At 37.0% G+C, this 23,879-nt stretch overlaps 1 protein-coding gene and 2 long non-coding RNA genes across 5 annotated transcripts in view; 1 reads left to right on the top strand and 2 right to left on the bottom strand.

Annotated features, from left to right (window-relative positions):
• LOC140599892 (uncharacterized) overlaps nt 1–23,879 on the bottom strand; it is a 93,287-nt gene that overhangs the window by 30,596 nt on the left and 38,812 nt on the right. Inside the window, exon 2 of the long non-coding RNA XR_012002906.1 lies at nt 17,491–17,621. This is a non-coding gene — a long non-coding RNA (uncharacterized lncRNA). The remainder of the gene's footprint in view (nt 1–17,490; nt 17,622–23,879) is intronic.
• LOC140599891 (uncharacterized) overlaps nt 1–23,879 on the top strand; it is a 378,363-nt gene that overhangs the window by 330,198 nt on the left and 24,286 nt on the right. Inside the window, exon 1 of one of the 3 annotated variants that reach the window (XR_012002905.1) lies at nt 21,313–21,399. The exons of the other annotated variants lie outside the window; for them this stretch is intronic. This is a non-coding gene — a long non-coding RNA (uncharacterized lncRNA). Of the gene's footprint in view, nt 1–21,312; nt 21,400–23,879 lie in introns of those variants that run through there. 3 annotated transcript variants of the gene reach the window in all.
• On the bottom strand, nt 4,559–6,186 carry LOC140600046 (small ribosomal subunit protein uS11m-like). Its single transcript, XM_072767874.1, has 3 exons — nt 6,117–6,186; nt 5,223–5,379; nt 4,559–5,095 (listed from the first exon to the last, which is right to left on the bottom strand). Exons 1-3 carry the CDS (start codon nt 6,184–6,186, stop codon nt 4,693–4,695), a joined length of 630 nt encoding a protein of 209 aa, XP_072623975.1. The 3' UTR covers nt 4,559–4,692.

The raw sequence follows: 23,879 nt of genomic DNA, 5'->3' as shown, positions 1-23,879 counted from the left end.
AACAGCAGATTTGAAGAAATGCATAGTCTAAATGGACCTAACAGCCATACAAAGTACATTCCATCCAACAGCAGCAAAATCCATATTTTTCTCAGGTGCACATGGAATATTCACCAGGATAGATCATATGTTGGGCTACAAAGAAAAGACTTAAGAAAATTAAGACAATTGGAATATCAAGTATCTTTCTTAGCAAAATGTTATAAGACTAAAAATCAATAGTAGGAGGACAATTGAGCAATTCACAAATACATGGAAATAAAATATTCCCAAGAAGCCAACTGATAGAGAAGAAATCAAAAGAGAAATCAAATACATATCTTGAGTTGAACAAAAAATGCAAATATAACAAAATTTATAGGATATAGCAAAGGCAATTCTAAGAGGAAAGTTCATAACAATAAAGCAATTTAAAGGTCTCAAACAATCTAACTTTATACCTTGAGAAATTACAAGTAGGACAAACTAAGCCCAAATTTAACAGAAGTAAAGAAACATTAAAAATCATAGCAGAAATAATTGAAATAGAGCCTGCAAAAACAATAGAAGAGAGCAACAAAATAAGAGCTGTTAGTTGAATAGATAAAACTCTGTAACTACACCAATAGCAAGATGCTAATTGGAATATACATGCCATGTAGGAAAAAGGCTTTAATCTTAGAATTCTAAAATGCCAATCAGGCATAACATTATGGTGTTTTGAAATGTTAGCTCTTCGTTATCTACGATAAATTTTTATTTTCACCTGATCTCTGAGCACATGTTCAGGTTTCTCTGTGTACACAGAAATACATGACCTGTATAATGGCTGCCAGTTATTCCTAGCTGAAATGTCTCCTCACAATACCTTTCTGTTCTTCTCAGAAAATAAATTCCTGGAAATGGAAGACCAAATAAATCCCCTTTTACAATTTTCCTTTAAGGCTGAAGCATAGCTAAACTTACTAGGCCAAGGCCTAGTTTCACACTTTCTTGGATTTCACCTTAAGATGAAGGCAAACCTTGGTTCATCCCACCAGTCTGGTAGGAACGAAGGAAGACAGTACACCATGGAATTTATAATGTTTGATCTTTTTCCTTCTCACGCATTTCTCAAAGATTTTTTTTCCACGATAGTGTGGGTGTCTTGTGTCATTTTGTTATTCATTAATTTATTTGATTAATAATATCAATATGCCAGGCATTGGTACCAGGTACCAGAGATTCAGTGGTAAGCAAAACCATTGTCTCTGTCGTTCTAGAGCACAGAGACAGAGAAAGAGAAAGACATAGTTGAATAGTAATACAGGTCTCCATGGAAATTACACTTGTGAGAATGCTAGGAAGGACTCCCCAGGCTAACTGGACTCCTAAGCACAAACCCTGATCCTTTTTTGAAGTGAAGCCTGTGTTAGGAATTAAGGAACAATAGAGGATTCAGGGTGCATATGGGGTAGGTTCAGGGACTATGTGCAGATATATGTTGGGAACACAGAAAGCAGAGGGAATGGATGATAAAGAAATATGCCTTTGCGATAGGAGTCAGGTGGTTTATCAAAGATTGGAAGGATTTATATTTTCAAGGTGATTAATAAGTTAGTACTTTGCACTAAGATATTTAAAAATCAATTTGGCAAATGATATCATTGCCAAATCAATCTGTATCCCGAAGGTTGAGGCCAGTGGGATGTGGAGCTATGAAGAGATGAGAAATGGTAAATAAATTTTCAGAGCCAGATTGGGCACTTTGTGATTTGAGACAACCTGTGTTTCCAAAGGAGACAATTCAACCTTCTGTGTGAGAATGAATGACATTTTGAGCCAACCCCAACAAGGGGGCCTCTAGTGATCATCACAGAGAGAACAGATTGTTTAGAAAAGAAACTCTGGCCAAGGAGAATTTCATCAAGAGGAGCCTTAGGGTAAAATTGTGCCAACAGTTTAATAAAAACAAACCTGTTTGGTGGAAGGTGGGGGAGAAGGAAGAATGGACTCAGTTGTACTCACTAGTAATTCATCATCTTACTTTAAATTAACTAGTTGAAATGCCCATTAAAATTTTATGAACTTGTACTCCTTTTAGAATCCTTGGACTGATTTTTTTTATTGTACTGTTTTCCATTCGATAAAAGAACACAGTAAGATCTCAGTAAGCATTTGTTGATAGATGTAAATATTATATTTGCATTTCAAATTATTACTGCTCTTCTTATTTTTGCATTTTGCTTGGCAAACTAGAGGATGTAGAAGAATCATATTGTAAAATACATAATTCATGCCTTAAGAAAACAGGATGGAGAAGATTACAGAGCATTAAAGATGAAAGTCTGAGGGGAAAGATTGAATATATATTTGGATTCGGTAATGAATGACTTACGTATGGTATTTGCAACTTATTTTTCTTTTTCAAAAAATGGAAATACAAATATTGGGGCTCCTGGGTGACTCAGTCAGGCATCTGCCTTGAGCTTAGGTCATGATTCCAGAGTCCTGGGATCAAGCCCTGCATCGGGCGCCCGGCTCAGGGAACCTGCTTCTCCCTCTCCCCCTGCCCCCTGCTCATACTCTCTCTCTCTTTCTCTCTCTCTCTCTCTCTTTCTCCCTCTCAGTTCTCTCAATTGCAAATTAATGAATTCTTAAAAAATACAAATATTTATCCATGCTTTGGCAAAAACATTCAGATTTAAGTTGCCCATGTATTTACTAGGCTATTACTGGAAAGTTCTCACCAAATAAGGTGTAAATGTCAACTGAAGTCATCATATCCCTTGATACCATAAATAAAATTCACAATCTGCATCTCACATCTCTTGAGAAGTCCCATATCCTCTACAGCATTTCAGTGAATTCCAAGGCTTTCTCTTTTCTCGGCCACCTCTTGTGTTTTCCCTTCCACAGAATTTTTAGTCTCATTTCAACTTCTAGTGCTGCTGCCGTTTTACCTTGTCCACATTAACCCAGACGTGGAACATGTATACATTTCAGAACTCAAAGAATATTCGACATGACGTATGTAGAAAATTCCAACTCCAGTTCTCAGGCTGCTCATCTGAACTACTTCCTTGCCTTCACACCCCACATTTGGTCCATTAGCAAAACCTATGAGCTCTACTTTCTGAATATACTCAAACTTTGTCCATTTTCAAACACTCCTTCTGCCACTCTGGTTCCAGCCCTCTTCCTTCCTCTTTCTTTGCCTTTGCTTTCAATCTATTCTCAACCAGCAGCCAGATGGATCCTGTATAAACGTAACCTGTCACATTGCTGCTCAAAATCCTCCAATGGCTTTCAGTTCACTAAGCCAGCAGCCTATAGGCCTCTGTGTGATCTGATTCCCAATTACCTCTGTGACAGCCTCCTAATCCTCAACCCATCATTTGCCAACTCCAGATTTACTGACCTACACGTTGTTTCTTGAAGACCTCAAGCACATCGCAACCTCAGGCTTTGCATTTGCTGTTTTCTCTGCCCAAAATGCTCTTCCCTCCAATTCCTTGATGGCTAGTTTCCTCATTCCTGGAAATAAAGTTTATCTCTGCAGCTAGCCCTCTCCTCCTGACATTAAATAAAATGTAGCCACCTCAACAAACATTTGATGCCAGAACAGTCTTAGTGTTCAATGTGTCTCTCTTCTTTTTCTTTCTTCCTCATCCCTTTTTTCATTCTCATCCCCCAATTTTTCAGAACAGCAGAATATCTCAATTTTCCCTCTTTTTTCAAATCATGCTTTGATATCCGAACTTTCCTTAAAAAAAAAAAAAGATTGATTTATCCATTTGACAGAGATAGGGAGGGAGCTCTAGCACAAGCAGGGGCTGTTGCAGAGGGAGAGGGAGAAGCAGACTCCTCACTGAGCAGGGAGCCCTAGATGCTGGGCTTGCTCCCAGGACCCTGGGATCATGACCTGAGCCAAAGGCAGATGCTCAACCAATTGAGTCCCAGGCATCCAGAGATCTGAACTTTCTTATAATATGCAGCCTGTCAAGCTGAAATTTAGCAAAATAAGAGATTATTCAATTAGGAGAACAAGTCAAAAAAATTTTTAAAGATTTTATTTATTTATTCATGAGAGACACAAAGAGAGAGGCAGACACAGGCAGAGGGAGAAGCAGGCTCCATGCAGGGAGCCCAATGTGGGACTCGATCCCGGGACTCCAGGATCAGGCCCTGGGCTGAAGGCAGGTGTCAAACCACTGAACCACCCAAGGATCCCTGAACAAGTCGAAACTTGAAGTCAGTTGTGATTTTGAGCTGTCTCTTCCTCTCCCTTCCCCTTTCTCTGGCTCTCTGCCTTTTGCCACTGTGGTGCTAGGAAGCTGGAATTTAAGAACTAGACTATTATAGGAGCAAGGAGGAAAAGAAAAATGTCAGGGTGTTTTTCCTCTGGCTCTTCTTACTGTTGTGTGTGTGTTTTTTTTTTTTTTTTTTTTCAGGTGGCAGAGATATTTTTATTTTTGCAGAGCAGAGGCAGCATTTATTGGCTATGGAGTCTAAGTGGCAGCTGTCCTGGAGCTCCTCTCGAGTCCCTTCTGGACACTGGTCTCCAGTTGGAGGAACAAGAAAGGCCACCACGCTAGGGGGCAAGGCTCCCCCTTTCTCCCTGAGAGGTCTCTAGCAAGCCCTCCACTGGAGACAGGTCGGACAGGGTGCCTTCTACGAGGTCCAGCTGGAGGTAGGACTGGAGGGCAGGTTCAGGGGCAGGCTTCCTTTCCATCACAGCCTCCGAGCCTTCCTGGGGCGGCAGCCATTGTGCGGGATGGGAGTGTTGTCTGTGATGGAGATCACCTCCAGGCCCCCCATGGTCAGTCCTTTGATGGCAGACAAGCGCCCTGGCCCCAGGCCCTTCACCACCACTCGGATGTGGGTCACGCCCTTCCCCGTGGCTTTCACAGCGGCGGCTATGCCTGCTGTTTGTGCAGCAATGCCCGTGCCCTTCTTGGCGTTCCGGAATCCCTCCGTGCCACAGGAAGTGCGGGCAAGGGGCTGGTTAGCGGCAGAGACCACCTGGATCTGCGTGTTGTTGTAGGATGCTTTAATGTGTGCGATTGGGATCTCTTCGAATTTCTTTCCTGCCCACCTCAGAGGGCTCTCCTGTCCTGGAACTGGAGGGTAAATGCTGTCTTCCCAGAGATAGATTTCAAAAACAAAACAGAAAATAGCATAACGGTCTTCAAGGGTGTTCCTTCCTGCCCGGCCTGATCTGGAGACAATGCGACCCCTCAGCAAGCTGTGGGCTTCTCGACCTGAAGCCGCTGCGGCTCGGAGTCGAAGCCTCCGCCTTCTCCCCAGCCTCCTGCTTGGCAGCTTGGTTTTGCCCGGCCCGCGCGCCCCGGGATGCACATGGGTGGCTGCACGCCGCCGCCGCTCCAACAGGAAATGCTCGCCCGACCTGGGGTTTGCCTTAACAGATGGAGAAGGAGTCAGCATGAAACGTGCAGGGGTGCTGACGGGAGTTCCCACAGAGCTGCTTGCTGATTCGGAGGTCCCGAGAGAGAAGGCCCTGAATGCACTCTGCCCCCGAGGTGGGCGCCCCACCCTCTTGGACAGGAACCCTCCTTCTGGGGGTCTCCTGGAAGCGATGTGCCCTGGAGGTGATCTCAGAGGGGGCAGAGAGCTACAGGCCTGAACCTAGTCCTCTTAGGAGATTGGCAGAGACCCCGACACTGGCCCAGAAGGTGTGGGCTCCTGAATTCTTAAACTGTAAAGGCTCCTCTTAATGCTTAATCCAAAAGCAGCCCACTCTTGCATAAAATTGTTACTGGAAATCTGGGTTGAGATTCATTAACAACAGCAACAAAAAAAGTCTATGCGGTACTTATGCCCACAGCCCTTATTCTGAAGGAGGAGTTCTGACCATTAGCTGGACTGATCAATGCTCTTATAAGCATCAAAACCACAACCAAGACAAGGAGCAGAATGACTTGTTGAGCAGCTGGCACTCTTCTTACCAACTAACTAGGAACGTCCAATATGACACTAAACACGCATACCTGTACACCTGCTCAATCTCATCTGTAAAATGGGAAAGTTTACCCAATGGAAAGATGAGCAACGTTCTGCAAGGAGATCAAAAGCTTTCCCATGAAAAAGCTCATTAGCTGTGAAACCCAGTGATCAACTCTGCAGTGTTGTCCAACTGTTATTCATGCCCAGGCCACTGACCACAAAATCCACTGTGCGAACACAAGGGACCCACAGGCAGGTCATCGCTTGCACTTTCAAGGAAGGCAGAATGTGTGTGGCAGAGACCTTGTAAATAAAGTTCAGGTGGTTTCTAGCAAGGGGTCGGCAGGAGTGAGTAAACAGGGATGTCAACTTTACTGAGTAGATTTTGAAGGCTGTATGAAAATTTAAACACCCACTGACAGTATGGGAAGAAATCCCAGCAGACTTGATCTTTACTAAAACATATCTATTCTGAGTTTCCTCCTCCCTTCTTATAGTTTTCACAATCCACTCAAGGTTAACAAAAACAAAAAGCAAAAAAAAAAAAAAAAAAAAAAAAAATTTGGAAGTGGCTACCTCCCTTGGATTTGGAAGTGGCTACCTCCCTTTATAACTATTATCTTTCTAAGGATTTTTCCTTTTTCAACTTGTCTCTGACAAAAGCTTTTCCTTCCCAAACCCCTTCAGGCCCAGGGTTGGGGTGATGCCCACCTGTGCTAGAGCCTGAATGCCCTAACAGCTCCCACTGGTTCCCTTAACTTTGATTAAATAAATTAATAATCATTTGGTAAATCCATGATAACATAAAATGATAGCATCTTAGTTATTTATAAATTAAATATAATTAGTAATTGAAATATTAGTAAGATTAAAATTACAATATGTGTAAATAGACTTTAACCAGTTAAATGACGTAGAAATTTTTAACCAGTTAAGTGACATAAAATTTTCAGATTGGGTATTAAAAAATCCTGATCTATCTTCTTTACAAAGACACAGTTAAAAATTTTTTTGAAAGATTGAAGGAATAGAAAATGGCATATATTGTGAAATAAATCCAGAGTAGCTATATTAGTCCTAAGACAAGATAGGTATAAAAAATGTACTACATATGATAAAGGATTCAATTCATTGAGAAGTTATAGGTCTACAATAGTTTTATCTAAAATCCTTGAGGCAAATATATTTAAAAATTTAGAAGTTGCAGTGTTACAGGTGCTTCAAATTCCAAATATGGTGATTAATTGAACCAGCTGTATTTACTCGAAGGATTTAATAGAACTGACAAACATGAGAAAGAAAGGACAAAGGCAAAGGAATTAGCTAAGAATAACATGGATTAACAGAAAAGCTTAGAAGACATTTCTCCATCTCAGAATGAAAAAGAAATGGGAAAAATAGATCACTTAAATGCATCATAGGAGCCTCAAAGCAAGCCTCTAAATATATATGTTTTATGAATATCCTGGAAATAGCTTAATTACATATGTAAGTCATACCTCCACTTCTTTGTTTTTCTACTTTGGTTCATTAGCTGATTTGGGCATCAAATGGAGAATTGAGTTCATTATACTCCTCAGTTTATGGCATATATTAATCTTTAGGTAGGAAAAGTTCCCTCTCTTGCCTGATTATTTTATTTTCTTCTATTTCCATTTTTTTCATGCTTAATCTTCTTACCACTAGAGATAATCATCTTAATTTTTGAAAATATTCATCTTTTTATGTGATTATGTTCTTGGAAAATGACTGCTGCTACTTTATGTTCATGTATCTTTAATTTACCTAAATGATACTATTATACATATCATTCTGTTTCTTAGAAACAGAAACAGATTATTTAGCAGAGATAACCAGTAGCCCCAAGAAAGAAAAAAAAAAAAAAAAAAAAAAACACTGGAGGGAATTGTCATCTGGTTAATTTACTTCCCCTGATGTCTGACTAAACTTCTTACAGTTGAGTCCTTTGTAGGTCTGTGTCCAATAAAAACAAAATTTTACTTTTATTTAAGTTTGCTTAATAAGTTTCTCTTTCTTGCTGCAAAAGTAAATCCCAAACAAGGAAAGGAAGTATGATTAATTTTGTTATCTTTTATTCTGAGTACTTACACACTGTGGCTATTAAAGTGATAGATGAAAATTGGCTCCCTCTTTGCACAGTGAATATATAAGAAATAATTAATAGAAGGCAAAGTAAGACAATAACACATTGTTAACTGCGAGCTACTTGGTCTGGTAGGCCCTAAGATGCTTTAATAAACAAACATTTCTCTGGAGTAAGGATGTAATTGAATCTTCAATATACCAAAGGACTAAACAGGTTAGTCTTCTCTGGGGAAATCTCAGATGAGGGAAATAATGGCTAATTCCCTATCTACATTCAAAAAGTATTTCCTTATGAAAACTACAGATTTGCTGGCATGAAAGACCTTGGAGAAAATACCACATGTCCAAATATCCCTTTTTTAGGATAGTTTCGTAACTGTAGAGTAATGATATGTATTCATCTTGGATATATTAGAGTGACAAAATGTTGGAATTAGGGAATTGCAGAGAATAGTGAATAACTGAAACATTTTTCTAAGAAACTACAGAAGTAACTTCTTAGAGACACATAAACATACTGTAAAGCAATACTAAAGACAAAGGTGAGCTTAAATGGGAAATAGGTCATTTGTAGCATTTCCAGTCTTGATCTTTCTCAAGTATTGTTTGAAAGCTTGGGTAGAAGAAAACAGGCAGATTCGAAGGTTGAGATTTAGCTAGGAGGCAAAGATCAACTGGCCGGTTAGCTCAGTTGGTTAGAGCGTGGTGCTAATAGCTAGGAGACAAGGACCCTCGGGGCACTGGCACTACGTTGGTTGGAGTGGTTGGTGGGCTGTGTGGTCCAGGCTAGATAGAATAAGAGTCCAGGACCTAAGTGTTGAGAAGGCAATAGAGGAGTAAAGATCATAGGACTTGTTGGAGTCAAATTGGAATAAGAAAGTGATATGGCTAAAAATAAAAGGTTAGTTTTTCACTTTTCAAATACAGATTAGTTGTTAGTGATGACAAGGTCGAGAGTGTGTCTATGAGCATAAGCTACTATAGTAGAGTGGAGGTGAATGCTTTTGGAGTCACATAACTTGAACCTAGAGTGTGGATAGATAATTAACTGCTCTACCATGGATAGAATTTGAGAATAGAAATGAACAATGTGAACTGAGGTGCATGTGAAGTCATTAATGAACAGATGTACATAGTTTTGGTGATAGGTTCATATATGATAGCAATGTTGAAGAATACCAGAAGTATGACTAAATAACCTAAATGGAAAAGAAGTAGTATTATTTATATTACAGTAGAGGAGTATTGGTTTCATGCCAGTATTAGGAATTTGATAATAGAGCCCTATTTACCTTATGCACGCCTTTGCGTAAATCCTTTGGCCCTGCCATCACATATTGTACCAAAGTCTGGACAGAAAACTAGTTATGGACTTTGGAAGCTAGTTTCTCTTTTTATAATTTTGGTAATGGATCATTTTAACTTTTCCTTGTATGTCTGTTGCTTTCTAGATTACACTACTAGAGCTTACTGCAGTCTTGAACACCAGCTTTGCCTATCACCAATTTTTAAAGCAAAAACCATTGTCATGCTTTACTAAAACTTTCGTTGTTCTCCCTTGCATTAACAGGCTACCTTAAATATCAGATTCTCCTTACCTTCAACAGCAAGATGAAGAATTAAAGGAGGTTAAATAGTGCTCATATTCACAAAGCTCCATTGCTATGTGCCCTCGCCAGTCTATATTCATACTGCATCATCTTGCTTTCTCAATGTATGGGTAGAAATAAGAAACAACAAAAACACTGTTTAAAGGTAGCTCAGAACTTTTGCAACTCTGTGTTAAACTTCAAAATGACAGATAAAGCAGATATTTTCCTCCAGAGTGTGGTGGCTAACAGATGTGGGCACTTATATGATTTCTGCCCTTATTCTGTATCTCTCTTTCTCAAAATTTCTCTTTCTCTCTCCCCCAGCCCTACACACACACACACACACACACACACACACACACACACATTCTCTCTCTCTCTCTCTCTCTCTCTCTCTCTCTTTCTCAATAGTATATCCCAGACTTTGACACTCACACATAACATATACATGTAGTAGAAACCAGGAATTTCAGATTCTGACTTTAAGGACCAGTAGTAATATGCATCATGGAGAATCCAAGCTGGATATGGGGAGTAGATAAACACATAGCAGAACAAGAGAGTGTGATCCTATCTAATGACATTCAGGTTCAAAACTTAAATTTTTTTGTCTGAAAATAAATCCCTACCCTGTCTATTTGGGTTGTCAGATCGCTGTCAGATGTCCGTTTGCAGCCTCAGTAAATATGGAAAATTATAAAAAATTCCAATGAATCTCTTCTTTATTAGATATGTACTTGCTCAATTTCCTTTTTTTAAAAAAGATTTTATTTATTTATTCATGAGAGACACAGAGAGAGAGAGGCATAGACACAGGCAGAGGGAGAAGCAGACTCCATGCAGGAAGCCTGATGTGGGACTTGATCCCAGGACTCCAGGATCACGCCCTAGGCCAAAGACAGGTGCCAAACTGCTGAGCCACCCAGGGATCCCCTCAATTTGCTTTTAAATGTCATAAATGCCACAAACATTTGATAATCATACATTATCTAAGTATGAATAAAGTAAATGGATTATGCAGTAGAAATTCACAAATGGAAATCTAACATAAAAATCATAGACCAGGGGTGCCTAGGTGGCTCAATCAGTTTGGCATCTGACTCTTGATCTCAGCTTGGGTCTTGGTCTCAGGATTATGAGTTCAAGCCCCATGTTGGGCTCCATCCTGGGGGTGGGGCTTGCTTTAAAAAAAGTCATAGACCAGTGTTTTTCAAAGTGTGGTCTTCAAATTATGCTAGTTCCTAACCCAGGATTGAGCCCCACGCCACATCAGGCTCCCTGCTCCGCAGGGAGTCTGCTTCTCCTTTTCCTTTTGCCCCACCCCCTGCTCCTTCTCTCTCTCTCTCTCTCTCTCTCTCTCTCTCTTGCTCACTCTCTCAAATAAATAAATAAAAATCCTTAAAAAAAGAATTTCAGAAGCAATATCAAACAGCCTTATTACAAATAAAAAATATGAATTTGTATAAGCACAAGTAAATCTGAGATTGTGAGGGCTTTTCTTTTTTTTACAAACAGTGGGAAAAGTTGAATGTAGTAAAGATGACAATATCTTAAATCTAGATTGTATTTGATCAATGATTCTTTTGCTCTAGTCCAGAAAGCTGAAAAATATGAAGTTTTGTCTACAATAATTAGAAGAATTGAAGGCTTCCTATCAATGAAAAATAAAAACAGTCACTTTTGATAAACAATTAACTTTTTAAGGAAAAATTCAAATTATTAATATTTAGTATAAATTGGATGAGTTTGTGTGAAGGAACACAAACTAGAAGCATCATTCAAAATTTTATTTTATGAGCCAATTATACTCATAGAGTGAAGCCTGAAGACTAAAGAGTAAATAATAAGTAACAATAGCCAGTGGCAAAGCAAAACAAACCACATACAAAATATCTCTATTATATAATAAAATGGCATCTCATTGTTATCAGTAATTTAACTTGGATCATCAAATTATTTCATGGTTTTCCAGCAGATATTTTAATTTGTAGATGTGAGGTCCTTAATATGTAATGTTTACCTAATATGTGTGGTGCTTACATGAGAGTTAAGTCCATGATATCTTTTCCTATTTATTTGTAATATCCATTGCTAGGGAAGCTCTTTTTTTTTTTTTTTTTTCATTTAGTTAATGGTTACTTTGGGTGTCATGATGTAAAATGAACTGAGATTACACATAATCATCATCATTTATTCAAGTGGAAGAAAAATGTTTCTCATAAGATTGAACTTCAATGCCATTCGATGCTTGATTTATCCAAAGTGAACAAAAATGACTCAATATGCCTCTCATATTGGTCCGTGGGAAAAATCTGATGTTCTGAAATTAAGGTTGATTCCTTTGGAGAACAATTGATTTTTCTTCTAGCAAGACCATGGTCAAAGTAACTTCCAGCCTACTCTAAATTTTTAACCTGGGATTCTGAAAAACATTAAGGAGAGAATCTGGACTGCAAATTAATGTGAGGATTGATTTATGTTTCATATTCTCAATAGTTTTTGTTTCACCTTTGCTAAGCATATATGTAAGGTTCAAAGAGAGTTGATATACCAAAAAAAAAAAAAGGTGTTGTTTTTTTTTTTAAGATTTTATTTATCCATTTATGAGAGACAGAGAAAGAGTCAGAGACAGAGGTAGAGGTAGAGGGGGGAGCAGGCTTCCCACAAGGAGTCCAGGATCCTGGACCCCAGGATCACGCCCTGAGCCATAGGCAGAGGCTCAATCATTGAGCCCTAGGCATCCCCCTAAAAATGTTTTTAATTAAAAAAATTTAAAACTTAAAAAATATTTTAGAAAGACAGCTGATTTACCTAGCAGTCTCTTAGAAGTGGGGGTGTGGATGGGGAGTATTCATTATTGATATTCCCTGACATAATGGGGTCTTTGGGATTCCAGATATTTAGTGAGAGCTTCTTCTTTTGGACTTTAGGCTGAGATTTTTCTCCTGTTTCCAGGAGGATATAAAAAGTAGAGTTCAACCTATGATAGATTCATTTGAATCTTAAATTTAAAGACACTTGCAGAATGAAAGTGAGAGGATGGAGAAACATTTATGTAATCACGTAAATTGATGTCAAAAGAAAGCCAGAGTAGCAATACTTATATTAAACAAACTAGAATTTAAACCAGAGTGTAATAAGAGATGAAGTAGGGGACTATCCAACATGAATATCTAACAATTATGAATATTTATGCCCCTGACTTGAGAGGACCCAATATATAAAGTAATTAATAACCACATAAAGATACTCACTGATAATAATACGATAATAGGAGAGGACTATAACACCCCGTTTACAGCAATGGACAGATTACCTAAGCAGAAATTCAACAAGAAAGCAATGGCTTTGAATGACACACTGGACCAGATGGACTTAACACATATATTCAGAACATTCATCATAAAGAAGCAGAATACACATTCTTTTCAAGGGCACATGGGACATTCTCCAGAATAGATCACATACTAGGTCACAAATTAGACTTCACACAAGTACAAAAAGAATGAAATCATACCATGCAACTTTTCTGGTCACACTCCTATAAAACTTGAAGTCAACCATAAGAAATAATTGAGAAAGACCACAAATTCCTGGAGGTTACACAGAATGCTACTAAAAAATGGATAGGTCAACTAGAAAATCAAAGAAGAAATTTTTAAAATACATAGGAAAAAATGAAAACATAGCAGCCCAAAACCTTCGGTATGCAGCAAAATTGGATATAAGAAGGAAGTACATAACAATACAGGCCTATCTTAAGAAGCAAGAGAAATGTCAAGTAAATAACTTAATATTACACCTGAAGGAGCTAGTAAAAGAACAACAAATAAAGCCTAAAGCCAGTAAAAGGAAAATACTAAAGATTAGGGCAGGAATAAATGATATAGGCACTAAAACAAAATAAAGCAATAGAACAGATAATGAAACTGGGAGCTGGTTTTAAAAAAAATTAATAAAAATTGATAAACCCTTAGCCAGACTTATCAAAAAGAAAAGAGAGGAGTGTCTGGTTGGCTCAGTTGGTGGAGCATAGGACTTTTAATCTCAGGGTTCGAGCCCCATGTTGAGTACGAAGATTACTTAAAAATAAAATCTTTTTTTAAAAAATGAAAAAAAGAGCCAAATAAATAAAATCACAAATGAGAGAGGAGAAATAACAACCAATGCCACAGAAATACAAACAATTATAAAAAAAAATCTTATGAGAAACTATATGCCAACAAATGGAACGATCTGGAAGAAATGGATAAATTCCTAGAGACATAAACTACCAAAACTGAAATGAGAAGAAATAGAAAACTTGAACAGACTGATAACCAGCAATGAAATGGAATCAGTAATCAAAAATCTCCTAACAAACAAATGTCTATGGCCAGATGGCTTCACAGGTGAATATGCCAAACATTTAAACAACAGTTAATATGTATTCTTCTCAAACTATTTCCAAAAAAAAAAAAAAAAAAAGGAAAGGAAGGAAAACTTCCAAATTCATTCTATGAGGCCAGAATTACCCTAATACCAAAACTGAACAAAGACTACACTAAGAACTACAGGCTAATATCCCTGATGAACATGGATGTAAAAATTCTCAACAAGGTCCTAGCACCTTAAATCCAACACTACAATAAAAGAATTATTCACCATGATCAGGTGGGATTTATTCCTGGGCTGCAGAGGTGGTTCAGTATTTGCAAATCAATCAATGCAATACACCACATTAATAAAAGAAAAGAACCATATGATCCTTTCAATAGATGCAGAAAAAGCATTTGACAAAATGCAGCATGATTAAAAAAAAATAGTAAAAACCTTCAAGAAGATAGGGTTAGAGGGAACATACCTCAACATAATAAAGACCATATTTGAAAAACCCACAGCTGATATCATCTTCAATGGGGGAAAAACAGAGTTTTTCCTCTGTGGTCAAGAACAAGACAGAGATGTCCACTTTCACCACTGTTTTTTAGCATAGTGCTAGAAGTCCTAGCCACAGCAATCAGACAACACAAAGAAATAAAAGGCACCCAAATTGGCAAAGAAGAAGTCAAACTTTCACTATTTGTAGATGACATGATACTACAGATAGTAAACACAAAAGACTTCACACAAAAAATTGCTAGAACTGGTACACGAATTTAACAAAGTCTCAGGATACAAAATCAATGAACAGAAATCCTTGGCATTTCTATACACCAATAATGAAGATGCAGAAAGATAAATTAAATAATCAACCTCATTTACAATTACACCAAAAACAATGAGATACATAGGAATAAACCTAGCCAAAGACATAAAAGATCAGGGCACCTAGGTGGCTCAGTGGTTGAATACATGCCCTCGGCTCAGGTCGTTATCCCAGGGTCCTGGAATTGAGTCCCGCATTGGGCTCCCCACAGAAAGTCTGCTTCTCCCTCTCCCTATGTCTCTGCCTCTCTCTCTCTGTATCTATCATGAGTAAATAAATAAAATCTTTAATAATAAAAAAAATACATAAAAGATCTGTACTCTGAAAAACCATAAAATACAGATGAAAATTGAAGATGACACAAAGAAATGTAAAAATATTCCATGCTCATAGATTAGAACAAATATCGTTAAAATGTCTATATTACCCAAAGCAATCTACACATTTAATGCAATCTCTATCAAAATGCCACCAGTATTTTTTACAGAGCTAGAACAAGCAATCTTAAAATTTGTAAGGAACCACAAATGACTCTGAATAGCCAAAGCAACCTTTGGGGGGGAAGAAAAAAAAGCAAAGGTGAAGGCATCACGATTACAGACCTCAAGTTATATTACAAAGCTGTAGTCATAAAAACAGTATGGTACTGGCACAAAAATAGACACATAGATCAATGGAACAGAATACAAAACTTGGAAATACACCCAAAACTAAACGGTCAATTAATCTTTGACAAAACAGGAAAGAATATCCAATGGGGGAAAAAAACAGTCTCCTCAATAAATGGTGCTGGAAAAACTGAACAGTAACATACAGAAGAATGAAGCTGGGCTATTTTTTTACAACACAAAAATAAATTCAAAATGGGTTAATGACCTAAATGTGAGATCTGAAACCATAAAAATTCTAGAGGGGAACACAGGCAATAACTTCTTTGACATTAGCCATACCAACTTCTTACTAGATATATCTCCTGAGGCAAGGGCAACAAAAGCAAAAATCAACTATTGGGACTTCACCCAAATAAAATTTTTTCACAGTGAAGGAAACAATCAACAAAAACTAAAGGAATGGAAAACTACAGAATGGAGAAGATATTTGCAAATGATACATCTGATAAAGGGCCAGTATCTAAGATCTATAAAGAACTTACCAAACTCAGCCCCAAAAATCAATCCAGTTAGAAATGGGCAAAAGACATGAACAGACATTTTCCTAAAGGAGATATACAGATGGCAACAAACACATTCAAAAATGCTCAATATCACTCCCACTAGGGAAATAAAAACCAAAACTACAATAAGATATAACCTCATACATGTCAAAATGTCTGAAATTAACAATGCAGGAAACAACAGATGTTGAGAAGGATGTGCAGGAAGGGGAAATCTCTTACACTGTTGGTGGAAATGCAAACTGGTACAGCCACTCTGGAAAAGAGTAACTCAAAAAATTAAAAATAGAACTACCCTATGACCCAGCAATTGCACTACTAGGTATTTACCCAAAGGAAACAAAAATATTAATTCAAAGTGATACACGCCTCCTGATGAATATAGAAGCATTAACAACAATAGCCAAATTATGGAAAAAGCCCAAATGTCTCTTGACTGAAGAATGGATAAAGAAGATGGAATATTACTCAGGCATGAAAAAGAATGAAATCATGTCTTTTGTAACAATGTGAATGGATCTAGAGAGTATAAAGTTGAGCAAATAAGTCAGAGAAAAATATGATATGATTTTACACATATGTATAATTCAAGAAAGAAAACAAACAAACATAGTGTGTAGGGGGGAAGAAAGGCAAACCAGGAAACAGATTCATAGCTATAGAGAGCAAAGTGAGGGTTGCTGGAGGGGAGGTGGGAAAAGGGACGGGTTAAATGGGTATTGGGGATTAAGAATGGCACTTGTGATTAGCATACAGGGTTGTATGAAGTGTATGGAAGTTTCTACACCTGAAACTAATATTACACTGTATATTAACTATCTGGAATTTAAACAAACACTTGAAAAAAAAAGTGAAGTTCAAATTAGCTTGTTTCTTCAAAGGACCCCAGTGTGAAGCTGGCAGACTGCTCCCATTAACTTTGTAGTATACAGCCTAAGTAAGTAGGTAAAAAAGAAGCTCAAATCTCCATATTGAATGGTGAGATGGCAAAACCAAGCTAGGTAGCCTTTATTTAACAAGAACCAGAAAAGCTGAAGTCCAGAAATGGTAGCTAGCTAATACAAACTGTCAAAACCTACATTCCTCTCAGTAAAACATAAGGTAACTTTTACCTGTGGTGCCAGAACCTACATTATAATATGGTTTGAGCCTTTGAGGTCTTTGATAATCTAGAAGGTTATTGAATCAATTTTTTACTAATGTTCAGAATATGTGCTACATATGATTTATAGAGCCCACCAGCATATCTTGTAGATGTGCCCAATTGAGGAACTACAATTGGAGAAAAGGAGTGGAAGAGCTAGAGCACAATGTTAAGTCCTGATTATCTTTGCTTTTCAAAATCAGACAAGATAATTAAGTGCAACAAAAACCTTACAGCCTTTGCTAGAATTTCTCAGTAGATGACCTGCACACCAGATACATTAGAATTAACTTAAGTGCCAACCATAAATTTCCTGGCCCTTACTACCCGATAAACTAAATCAAAATCTCTGCAGGCTTACCTGGTATACATTAGTGTTTGAAAGCCACTGCTGATTGAACAACAATCATTCATTCATTTGCTAATGCATTCATCTGTGCCTTCAGTTAACAGATTTTTGGAATGCCCACTGCAGCAAGGAATTGCATGTCACTGAAGAGAAATCAGAATTAAGACATTGTGACTGGCTAGTCCGGTTTATATTTTAACAGAGGAGATTAGAAATCTATATAAATGAATTTAATACTGTTAAAAGTCTAGAACACATAGAATTCTGTAAATCCTGTAAAGTGTTTTGACATGAGATATTTCATTTTAACCTTGTAATATCTCAATCGCTACTTCTAATGTTGTGCTCATTAAGCTGTATACTACTTCATCAATGTTTGCATACCCATGAGACCATTAAGTCCCCAAGAGTAGGGGCCTGAATTTATTCACCTGGATATCTCTTGAACAATGAACAGTAGGGCACACACAACCAAATGTGAAGTTTGTTAAACTAAGATGTATTATTATGCCTTATAGTACAGGCAACTTTAATATGTTGAAAAATTCTCCAATTCCACAACTTTCTAAAGATCCATTTCCTTATTCTGTTTGTGTCCTCATATGTCTTCCTAAAATTATTTTGGTATCAACTTTATTCAAATCCAATCATCTTTTGACCATTTAACAGATTGTATACACTGTTTTAAGTGCTTGAGATAATTAAATAAATGACACACTCTGTTTAGAAGGGTGTTGTGTGCTAGTGAGGGAAACAGACACATTAATTAATATTATTCAATAAGAAAATCCCTATGATAAATTATAGTAAACAACACTTTAAAAACAAAAGCAGGGAACAATCATTTAAACCCATGGGAGGATGTCAAGGTATATTTCATTATTTTGTTTAATTTTAATGCTTATTTAATTTATTTTTAACATTTTTTTCAGTATCTCTTTATGAATGTGTATATATACATATATATACAAGTTTATATAAAGAGGACCATATTATATATGCTCTTTCAGTAGAGACATGATTCTATAAATAACTTTTTCTTTACTTTCTATCATCCTCTTACAGTCATTCCAAGATAACCAGTGTTAATTAAATTCCATGCTTTTGTTTTTAAGGGATAGATTTCCAGCAGTGGGATTGCCAGATTGAAGGGTATATGTGGTGTTAAAACAAAAATTGCACCAGACAAAGCTAATCAGACACTGAAAACTTTATTCAAAGCTATTGCAATAGGGGAGAGAGAACACAACTTAAGTCCACTCAATTCTGCTGAAACAAAAGGAGTGTTTAAGAGCTGGGATGGGACTACAGAAATCACAAGCCATCTATGTTTGCTCATTAGCTTTAACCAAAGGAAAAGTACACAGTCCTCATATCTTCATGACAGGAGATAACTTTACAACTTGAAGGAAGGCAGCCACTGATATTACATTCCTACCATCCACAGAGATTAGGGGGAAAGGGTACTATCTTCCCAGATGAGTACATTTCAAAAGGATGGCTCCTAGATCCTTGAGAAAGATAGCCCTGGGTTGTAAAACTGACAAAAGACTTTTGAAAAAATTTACACCTCAAAGGGGCAGAGAAAGATTTACAGTTACAAGCTTTCCAAATTAAATACTCTAAGAGAATAGGGCCCTCAGTGGTTAGGACATCTGGATTCTATAAGGGCCACAGTGAAAAGGAGATCAGGGGCCAGGAGACAGGAAGAAATCTGTCAAAAGTTCAATCAAGCTGAGGGAAACATTAGGCCATTTTAGCCAGTAGATTTGATTTTATTGGCTATCACCAGATTATTTTTATCAAAGGTCTATAACAATTCACATTTTACCATTTCCCCACCTTCTCAACATTAGAAATACAACTAATTTTATGTCCTTACATTGTGATTGGTAAAAAAAGGAACATTTTATTTTTGTTTGGACTTTTATTTCCCAGACTACTAAGAAGATTAAATATCTTTTAGCCATTTAATTAGATGCTTCTTGTAAATTTCATATATTTCCATTTTTCTTCATTTTGATTGGCCTGTCTTTTTATTTTCATTGTTAATATTTTTAATCTTATTTGTTTATGGACTTTTATTATCTTTGCTATATAACTACTTATTTGTTATTCATTTTGGTTAAAACATTTTTTTAAAAAGATTTGCTCTATTTATTCATGAAAGACACACACACACACACACACACAGAGAGAGAGAGAGAGAGAGGAAGAGACACAGGCAGAGGGAGAAGCAGCCTCCATGCAGGCAGCCCAACATGGGACTCAATCCCAGGTCTCCAGGATCATGCCCTGGGCTGAAGGTTGGTGCTAAACCACTGAGCCACCTGGGCTGCCTGGTTAAAACATTTTTTTTTTTTTTTGACTGATTGCCTGGAGCCAGGTTGAGGGGAAAGGATTAACTGCAAAAGAACAAGAGGAACCTTTTTGGGATGATGTAATGTACTATATCTTAGTTGTGGTGAGGCTTACATGAGTTTGTATATTTGTCAAAACTCTTCAAACTATACACTTAAACTGCTAAATTATATATAAATGATACCTCCATAAAGTTGGGGGAGGGGAATTAGAAAAAAATCCTTAACACATAGAACAGTTAAGGTTTGTGTATTTCATTGTATGCAAATTTTATACATCAAAAGAAATCCTTAGCAAATATTGAATTCTAATTAACAATTTACATACTGGAATATTTAGGGGATATGTTGCCTTCAAGTTCTTTTGAAATGCATTAAAAATATAAAATGAATTAATGGATAGATAAAGGGAAAGATAGATATGACAAAACAAATGTTTTATCATTTATATAAATGATAGATGTTGATATAATAATTGTTAATTGTAGGTCTAAGTAGGAGTATATGACTGTTTTGCAAAAACTTTCATAATAAATATATATAATAAAAATATATCCTGAACACCTAAGTTGCTATATAGTATACTAAAATTTCTTATAAGACTTTACTGCTTTAGGCAGAATTATAAGATCACCCTCAAGATTCCTAGCCCCTGACATACCCTCATCTTTTTCCATTTATTCAATCAAACAGGAATCTAGTTGCTTTGAGAAGGGACTTTGTAGATGTAATTAGCATCTCAAATCAGGTAAGTTTCAGATAGGGAAATTATCCTCAGTGAGGCTAGTCCCTTTTCAGTCTCTTTCTGGCTCCAGTATTGATTGGTCCAGTTGTTATGCAATATAATGAGGACTCATTGTTCTGCTTCACCATTTTTGGTATATTGGCTTGATCTTGTAAGAGGATTAAAGTAGAAGACATAGTAGAGCAAACTCAGTTTCCCTCTCCTCTCTTTTCTCCTTGTCTCCTACCTCTTTTCTTCTTTCAGTCTTTATATATTTAGTTACTTCCCTCCCTCTGCTGAAGGTTAACTGATAATAATATGTAACAATAATTATAATAACTTATAAAAGCAGCTCTCAAAAGCATCCTTCTTGGAATTCACCAATGATCTCAAGCAAGAGGCATTAAAGAAGAAGGTGAGAGGGAGACTGAGAATCTCCAATCAGTCCAGTGAATACTGCTACCTGACCAAATCCACCAGACCCTCTTCTTCTCAGCCCATAAAACTATAATCCCACTTTGACTTGTGAAGTCAGCCACTCTTCAGATGCTTCCTCATGCTCATTAGATGAATAAAGTGTCTGAACTCTATTTGAGTCACTTAAACTTTTTTGTTTTCACTGATACTGTTTAGGCTTATCACTTTATAGCTGCAAGATGGTTGCCACATTTTCTGGAAGGGCATAAAGTAACAATGTCTAAGGACAGAGGATGTTTTCCTCCTGTGTTTATTTTAAGGAAGAAACTATCTGAGAGACTGAGTCATACTTCTCCCTCAGATCCCAGTGGCCAAGACTGAATCACATTCTGAAATCCTACTTCAATGGAAGCTAGCAAGGTGACTATTCAATATTTTTAGCTGCTCTATTGGGAGGTACGTAAACAAGAAAGAAATCCTGAGGATGGGAGGAATGGCTGTAAGGTATGTAGCCAGAAGTGCACAGCGCCACATTTTTCCAAAATGTTATTGAATATGTCATATCATTTCAAGTTAGTATGTTCAATTTTTCAAGTGCACAGACACAATCTTATGACACTCTTTCCTAATATTTTGATTACAATTAGAGGAGTTTTCAAGTAAAGCCAAACTATTTCAACATACTTTAAATAATAGATTATTTTCCTGTTTGAAAATCGGCTTGAAGAAAGGCTCTTCATAAGAAATTTAAATGCTGGCATATAGCTGCTTGAGCAAAATAATCAGCATCAATACAAACAAAACATGTTATCAAAAGTGAAACAAAATGGTTAACTTGTACATTAATATCATTAACAGTAAGGGCCGTGTGCTAGCCCTGAAACTAAACTAGGAAACCAGAACAGTCTCCCCCTTTGTGTCTTCTATTGTTTGAGGATGTGTTTCTGTTCAGGTCAATATGCATCATAGGTACCTTGCTAGTGAAATAAGCAGTGTTGCTAAGCAACAGGTGAAAAAATGATGTTAGAGAAAGCCATCTCTTTAAAGCAATAGCTGTCAAGAGAGCAGTTGCTAAGTGTCATTTAACATACATGAAAATTGAACCTTGTGATCATCTGCAGTTCAGTGTGTCAAGCTGCTCTGCACTGCTAACGTTTTTAAAGTTGAATGAAAGGTAATCAAGAGGATGAAATGTGGACCCTTCCATCATGCTGTAGGTAGCTCCAAGAGGACAGCCGATCAATGATTCCCACATGTTGATGTATTCTGAGATGTAAGTTGCCAATCAGTAATCATATTCTTAGTTTCTCCCCCCAGTGTCGCCTCTTCCTGTTTCTTCTTTTGGCCCATATTTGAAAAACATGTATCTGATAAAGAACTGGTATTTGGAATATATAAAGAACTCACAGAACTGAAGAAGGAAACAAACAACCCAATTTAAAAATAGGCAAAAGATTTTAATATTTCACCGAAGAAGATTAAAACTTTAAAAGTAGATGGCAAATGAATATATGAAAAGAAGTGCAACATCAATAATTAGAGAAATCCAAACTGAAACCATAGTGACATACCTCTTCACATCTATAGCAATGGCTAAATAAACCAAAACAAAACAGTCAAAAAACTCCAAACATGGAAGTACCAAAAATTGCTGAAGGTATAGAGTAACTGAAATTTCATACATTTTGGTAGAATGTAAAATGGTACCATCACTAGGGAAACCAGTTTGGGAGTTTTCCTATAAAGTTAAACATACACTTAACAAACAACTCAGTAATTCTGCTCCCAGATATTACTCAAAAGAAATAAAATTGTATGTCCTCCCAAGAACATGCGTGTAAATATTTCTAACTGGTTTTATTCTTAACATTCCAAAAAATGGAAATACTTCAAATATCTATCAACTGCTACGTGGAAAAACAAACTCATAAATGCATACAACAGAATCCTACTCAGAAACTCAAAAGAACACATCATCAATATTTGCAACAATACAGATAAATCTCCAATGCATTGCACCAAATGTAAAAAAGCCTCCCCAAAAATCCTCATATTATATACGTCATGGCAGTGGCAGTTTGGAAAAGTCAAAACCGCAAGAGACAGAAAACCAATCAATAGTTGCCAGGTACTGAGAGTGAAGGGAAGTGATTGTCTAAAAGGGGGATGAGAGAGCTTTCAGTGGTGATAGAAGTGTTCTATATGTTGATTGTGATGGTGATTATGTGACTGTGTGTATTTTTTCAAAATCCATAAACACTACACTTCAAAAGGATGAATTTACTTACTGCAACGATATTATACCTTAATAATTCTGACTTCTGACTCCATAAAATGACAAGAACAAAACTCAGTTACTTAAAATCATTTACCCTCATAAATCTGTAGGTCATCGGGGAGATTTTGCCTCAGGTTGATATTACTAAGAGGGTTCTGCTCCTTATTGCTCTCTCTCGGGACCATTGGGCTGTCTGGGGCATGATTCTTCTTGTGCATTCATAAGGTTTTCCAACATCTCACTGACTAAATAAAACACTTGGAGAGCCCAAAATCAAGAAGAGATCAAACTACTGAAACTCCACTCTGCCCTGTATCTTCCTATCCCTGAAAGAGTAGAGAATTAAATGCAATTCAAAAATACTGTACTACTCAAAACAGGTTGGTCATGCACAATTTTAAGGAGCTTTTGGTGAATCAGGGTTATGGAAAATTAGGGGAAGGTGACATTAGCTACTTCCCACAAACACCTCAGCAGGTTATAATGAAAGCAAATTTCAGAACAAATTTTACCACATACCAACATTTATGGAATGAATATTCTTTAGAAGAAGGAACAAAATAGTTACATAACCTGTTCTGTCAGTTTGATAAATGCCCATTTTTCTCTCTCTCTTTTTGGA

Source organism: Vulpes vulpes, chromosome 8 (genome assembly GCF_048418805.1).
Source record: "Vulpes vulpes isolate BD-2025 chromosome 8, VulVul3, whole genome shotgun sequence".
Lineage (NCBI taxonomy): Eukaryota > Metazoa > Chordata > Mammalia > Carnivora > Canidae > Vulpes > Vulpes vulpes.
The sequence above is the reverse complement of the archived record's forward strand: the minus strand, read 5'-3'. Positions and strand labels throughout refer to the sequence as shown.